At 39.0% G+C, this 7,055-nt stretch overlaps 1 protein-coding gene across 2 annotated transcripts in view; it reads left to right on the forward strand.

The window, feature by feature from the left end:
• Positions 1 to 5,876: 5,876 nt before the first annotated feature.
• Positions 5,877 to 7,055, forward strand: part of ttc23 (tetratricopeptide repeat domain 23) — a 12,857-nt gene continuing 11,678 nt past the window's right edge. Inside the window, exons 1-2 of one of the 2 annotated variants that reach the window (XM_017406016.3) lie at positions 5,877 to 6,192; positions 6,382 to 6,547. In XM_017406016.3, the coding sequence (XP_017261505.1) occupies positions 6,134 to 6,192; positions 6,382 to 6,547 (225 nt within the window). In that variant the 5' untranslated portion in view covers positions 5,877 to 6,133. Of the gene's footprint in view, positions 6,193 to 6,378; positions 6,548 to 7,055 lie in introns of both variants that reach the window. The other variant, XM_017406015.3, reaches the window with a different exon arrangement.

Here is a 7,055-nt window from a genome sequence, read left to right on the forward strand (position 1 = left end):
AACAGGCCACCAGCTTTTCCATGGCGATAATAAAAACAACAACCTGAGGAACAACATGAATACAGGTTTTCTTTACTGTACTGTAGAGCTACGTAGGCATCAAGCATAAGATGGCTTTGATTAATTAATTGATTAATAATTTTGATGTACTTATGGCATACAATCTGCAAGTCTGTGGTGTAAAAATAGGTAAAATAATGTAAGTATCCAATTGATCGGCTGATCTTTATTTTTAAATCACTCAGATCGGTGTCAGGGACAAAACAAATCTTGATTGAGACATCAGTACTTCTTCTGCAGCCTGGAGCACTTTCAACAGCAATGTCCATGATTGTGTCAGCAATGTCCACAGTAACTGTGTAAGATAAGACTGACAGCAAAATAAAGATTTGTGAAACAGCATTTGCATGAAACCGATATAAAATATTTGAGATCGGAGTCGTTCTAAGATGGTAGCAATCCACTTTAACTCGCTGTCAGCTCAATATTCCAGCCAAAATTAAACTCTATTTCTCCAAACTGAGGTCATTCAAATAGCTGTTTACAACAGGTAAGATATTAATTGCTCATAACCTTTTTACAGAACCATACTTCAAAAGATCTAACTATCCCTTTAAGCTAGAACAAAACAACAGAAAGATATTTTTTTTCCTCTTAAACTCATGTTTAAAGTGTTCCTATGAGAAAATCTTTCTAAGATACTGTTGGTTTTTATCACTGGACAAATATTTTACAATGTAAGCAGAGAAATGAGTGGTGTGTGTGTGTCCCGATTACTTTATAAGCACAATTTATAGGGAAAAAGATACTTTCAGAGTAAATAACTTGCAAAATTTTCTTCTGATAATGACCAGAGAGTGCAAGGCTGGACCGCTGAGTTCAGGGACAGGGAGACACACTGTCCACTCATCTGTCTGAGCATTGTCCTTGGCAGGATTTTATTTGTATGTGTGTGTGTGAGTGTCATGGTTTGAAGTTGTTGCAGGGATGCAAACAAAACCCCTTTTGGAACAGCTGCTGATCCTTGTTTTAGCAGCTGAAGCCTGATTGCAGGCAGTGGAATGAGATGAAACCCTCACTATACATATCTTCCTGTTACAACACAGCTAAAACCGCAATTATGAAGGAATATACATCCTATCAGCACATGAAACACAGTTATTGGTTTAGTGAGGCATTGTCTGAAGAAAGGATGTCAACGCCACCTCCAAAGCAGCCCATAATCTTTGAATTTGACATTGAATGGAAAAGAGAGAAGATCTTTAGCGGTGAAACAACAGCAGATTTGTTTTCTGCATATGCTTCAAAGGGTTAGATAAGGATAAACATAACTTTAAGCCATTCCAAGTTTTTGCCATTGCAGTGAACAATTCACATCTGAATATGGAGCCATTGTTTACCGAAGCACTCAGAATGGAAAGAGGCTGAGCGAAGGGGAGCTTATCTTCTTGTACTGCAGCTATCATGTCTGTGCTACGGACAGCTTCAGTCAGCTCTAAAAAAGGGGCTCCTAGCTTAAGTGTCTGGCTTTGTTTCTGCCTCTAAACAATGGCATTACTCGCACAAATACTTTGATCATTGTATCGACACACATTCCTCGCGAACGGCGTAGTTTTATCTGAAGTGCAGCAGCTGGGAAGATATTTGCATATTTGCTGTGAGTCAGAAGAGGATACCTTTGTTAAAGTGGCAAACCACTCGTGCAATTTCATGTGAACAGCTGCGCCTGTTTTTCAGAAACGCACACCAATTTCTGCTCCATTTAAAATGTAATAAACCCAATTGTCTTTGAGTACAACTACTTAGTGAGTACAAATTCCTTTAAGCATTTTTAGTTACCGACGTTATGCATCAAAATGGCTGTTTTCTTGGTGCGTCGTTGCTCTAAACACCATTCGCGACACGAGGGGCTCACGCTCACTGCCGAGGGGTGGCTTGTCTGTGGGTTAACTAACACAGGAAGTGGGGACAGCTGTCTAAAAGATAGGTGCTAGTTTGAGGTTTTAACAAATAACTGTGACAACAAACGTGAGCACAAAATGATTGATGCCTTTTGCTAATCGAACTGGAGTGTAATAAAACTTTGGAGGTTGTATCCAGTTGTGAATTGGATCCATAAATTAATTTCCTGTTGGCAAAGTCCGACTAAAACCGGTTGCAGTTATGAATCAAGACTCTATAGGAACAATAAAATCAAATATAAGTGGAAAAATTCACATTAAATGATTTTGAGATGCCAGTTAAGCTCAACTATTACAGAAATAAGTAAGTACAGTGTGACTCATGTTATGCATTTGTTCAATTATCTGTCATGTCATGTGACTTTAATATGTGTTGATAACTGCTCTTGCACATGCTAGCAGCAAGACTTGTCACCTTGCTTTTTAGTGACCACAGTCGTGTGGCTGAAGTGTATCACATAAGTAAATTCAAAATTTGACCATGTTTTAAGTCAAAGGTTTAGGTTTGTTTTGGGTTTTTTTTTTCCTTTCTAAAAAGCCAAGCTGACAAAGCATCTGTGAGTCTAAACAGGAAGGACAAAGTGAGCAGGTATTCGCTCATGTTTTCCACTATCAAGCAATAGTAAGCGCAAGATTTATTCCACATAAAAGCTGGTCTAAGTCGTAAAACACAAATCAAGAATTATTAGTTTTCCGACCAGCATTCTGGGAACATTAAACAAGACAACTGTTAAATATGAATAAAAGCTTTATTGGAACAACTCATCATTTATTTCTCTATAAAATGGTTTTAAAGGGTATTAGGTGTTACTGGAAAGGTTTCATGGAAAATTAAGAACTTGGAAACATAAAGGTGTACAGAGTAAACATACATAAAGACTTTTTTTTTCCCCCGCTGCCTGCATGATGTGTACTGTAGCTGAACCTGCATGTGAGTTACTCAGGAAGTTCTACATCTGAAGGGTTACCCTACATAAACAATTCAGAAATGATTTGGAGCGTGCAGTAAAAGGGATTAAGAAACCATGTGCGAAAAAAAAAAAAAAAAGAATCATCAAAACTTTGGCAGAAAGGACATTATTTTAGGTTCTGGGTAATATCTGGATTTTGATGTAGATCATTTGCAGTCCTTTACTGGGAAATAAGAGAACGAGTCCAATAAAAGGATCATTCTGGCTAATTAAAGAAACGCACTAAAGTTTACAGTTTAATTCTGGCTTCAGATATAAACAGAACATGTTAGAAAATCAAATGATATGGTCGACAAAAAAAGATGACAACTCTCGCTACACTTTCTTTTCTTTTGTACAGCATGGCATTTTTGTTAAACAATCTCAGAGTGGGGTTAGAATACAACAGAAAAGAAATGTGATTAGAAGTGTCTGAATGGAGTTGGCAAGGGTGAAAAATTTTAAGCACTACTTCTCACCCTCCACTTCTCATCATCCACCCACACACACACACACTCCCTTGAATGTCTGCACACACACAAACACTCAGATGTCAGAGAAGTCTGAGTGACTCTTTCCCTGTCACTGGTTGCCTGCTGTGAAAACAGCACCACCACCACCACCCACCACCCCAACCTCCCCTCTCTTCCTCTACTCTGGACGCCAGCCTGACATACCAGACCTCGTTCGTTAGCGCATATTTTTACCCACCGTTACTAAATTAGGAAGGCAGAGGGAGCGAACGGAGTGCGGCTGCCAAGGCAGAAGAAGAAGGGTCTGATCAGGCCTGGGTTTGCTGAGGGCCCATGCCAACCCCACCAGATTCATTAAGAGCCACTTGGGTTTCAGAAATAGAAGCCCAACAGGGACCGGGGCCAAACAGAGCCCTGAACGGCCAGCCAAAAACTCATGGGACAAACAAACAAATAAACGAGTTGTATCATGGCCTGCCAGAGTCAACCGGCAGTAGCCATCCCAAGGAGCCAGCAGAAGTTATCTTAGGCAGTGTTGCACACAAAGTGTGCCCTGCTCCGAGTTTAAAAGTGGCGATCGTACATCCTCTGCCAGACCAATCCAGAATAAATTAACCTAGAAAAGGGTCCCCGGAGACCAATTTCTCAAAGCAGTCACACACACGTTACTTCTTGTTTATTTGGGGTGGATATTGGGCACTGATGTAAGAACGGATATTATTACAAGTAAATGTACATTTCCTCTTCTTGCTGCATGCGTACACTGTAGCTTTTATTATACGGCTCATAATCACGTGGAACTTGGAATTTCCTCATCCTTCGTTTATTTTACAACTGAGAGTATTTTATCTAAGGTTACTGTTAGTCAGATTTTACACATCTATCATACTGGACACAGGGTAGATAGATGAAGACTTTAAGCAGTAGATAGTCTAAGGGAAAGTATTTTTCTTGTGCTTATAATCTGCATAAAATCTGGACAAAAGCCCCGAGAGAAAACATTTTTAATCTCTGGAAGTGTAGCCACACACAAAAGTACTGTAGAAAAAAAAAGAGAGAAAACTTTTTAAACATTAAAAGGGAGGACTGTCTTTCAGCTTCATTGTTCACAGTCTCATCTGAGTGGCACCTTTCATCTGCAGACTACACTGACTTCAGCCCATTTAACAACAACCCTTTAAAACTAATGAGCTATTAGCAGATGACTTTCGACAACTTGAGGGTCGGTTTTGCTTCCCCCACAAAATGCATTAGGATGCAAAGACCTGCAATATGCGTGCTTTTGTTTCAGAGCACTGTATAATAAGTGATTAATAATAATACGATTCTTTAAACGGTACTTGATTTCATGGCCTCTGCTGTACATTTTCCTTATAAAATGCCTCAACGCATTAGGAGGTCTAAGAAATCATAAATAAATACATAGGTGCCAAAAACACTTAAAAATACACAGGGTGTGCTTTTAGTAGCATCCACAACCCAAGCCATTATTTCTTAAAGGAACACAAAATGATCATGTCTTCCTCTAGTGACCTGTACATATACTGACATCTTGTGGTCAAAAATTGCACTACATTGATTAAAGGAAATTGTAAAAATCATTGATTTTTAAAGGAAGCATACACTGTTTCTCAAGAGGGGAAAGCACATTTAGATCAATCTGTAAGTGAGTTTGTCCCTCTGAACACAGCTAAATGTTCAGAGGGAAAATTTACCAAAACCTTGGCTTTTATATTAACAATTAAATATATTACTTATTTAGGTGACCTGGTTCAGGAGCACCTGCATTTTTTTGCACTAAGCATGCAGTAAGGTTGTGTTTAATTTTTCCACACACTCCTTCTCTATTTCAGCTGGTTTTATGTATTTAAAAAGCCGTTTGGGGTCTTTAATTTGTTTATGTTTGTTAGTTTTACTTACCTTATTTTAGATCCTGGTGAGGATGAAATGATCATCATCATCTTGTTCTTGTAATTTATGAAGACCATGCTGGGGGCTTACTGTCATCATAGGAGCACAAACACAAGAATTTAAAGTAAGCCTTTCAAGAAATATAAAAATGACCTGGCAACATGCTGTGACTTTAAAAAGAAAACGTGTCACAAAATTGTGTTTACCGTTTTTCTCGCCTTTCAGTATGTTTAACATAGTTTTCTTGACATTACTGTCGGACGATATAGTTCTTAAAACAAACAAACACAAACCCAAACGCGTCTTTTTAAAGTGGAGAGGGCGGCTTGTTTTTGACGAATTATGTTCTTGAACGCACCCTCCTGTTAATGAGCCCCACTCCAGCAAAACTGTGCTTATGGTTTCATGAATCAGTTTGTGTATGTATTGTCGAAGGGTACATTTCTATGGGCACCAATGTATCTCCATTTATCTCTGCGTCAGTTTAAACTGACGAGTGTTTAATGAGTTTTTAACGAACTGAGTTCTTGAATGCACCCCACTTCCGTACGTCATTACGTTTATTTTCCTTTCTGGGTTTCTTTCGGTGAAATAGCAGAGGCAATATAAACACTATTGGGCTTTAAGCAGCTGACCTTCCATGGTTTATTGTAAAATATCACAATATTCAACGGAAAGTATTGTTTTGGAATATGTAAAGCCTGACCTTCAAACTCTGTGAAGCGTTCAATTCTGAACAGTAGCAGCAGCAACAGCAGCGGCTAGCGAGTGTAGCACGGCAGGCGCAATGTAACCACGGCAACCAAACAGGAAGTTGAGAACTACAGCGTTTGTAAACATGGATGACGGACAAGCAGAGACAAAAACACGAATTTATTCACCGGAGTCCTCGACTGAGTAGGTTTTCTCCTTCCTATTTTTTCATTTAGTCCAGTGAACATGTTCGTTAATGTCCTCTAACCGAACATGATTAAACGACTTGCTCCAAATTCATTTCCCCCGTCAAACAACGTTATATTTCTTCAATTTTCGCCGGCATTTCGAGTTTGAGACTTACGTGATAACGTATTTAATCTATTCAAGCAGCGTCCCTGGAAACAAGAGAGCTACCAACAAAGGTGGAGATATATTTACTCATCCATGTTCAGATGGACGGAGGTTTGCCAAGGAGGACGAATTCGTGATGATGCCTCCTGAAGAAAAACTTAAACACTTTACTAGTCAGGCTCAAGTCAGTGAGGACAACCAACAGGTAGGTGTTAGTTATGATTGAAGTCTTTTTCTGTGTTTTCTTGTGTTCAGAAGATTAGGTTTGTGTTGGTGTCTCTTACAACAATGTACTGCAGGTGTAGACTGCAAGTTACAGATTCTGATGATATTCGCTGGATATTTGAGATGCTACTTTGAGCAAAATTAAGTTACTTGGATAACATAACAATATGAGCAATAGCTAATGTAAAACCACAGGAGATGAGGCATTTACATGCCAACAATGGTTATAGTTATCATACTTATAAGTGATAAGTATTGTCAAATCTGTATAAAGCCTCTTGTGATTTCCTAAAACCACAACATTGTTTCAAAACTGCAAACACATGACTACAAACAAGTGTAACAAGCAGGGGTGGAAATTAGCACCCGCCACCGGCCAAATGCGGGTAAATATTTGAAGTGGCGGGTGAATTTGATCAACACACATGCCACTGTGGCGGGTTGGCAATTTGAACAGAAAAGGTGTTATTTGTCCTCTTGACATATAG

Source organism: Kryptolebias marmoratus, linkage group LG11 (assembly GCF_001649575.2).
Source record: "Kryptolebias marmoratus isolate JLee-2015 linkage group LG11, ASM164957v2, whole genome shotgun sequence".
Taxonomy (NCBI): Eukaryota; Metazoa; Chordata; class Actinopteri; order Cyprinodontiformes; family Rivulidae; genus Kryptolebias; species Kryptolebias marmoratus.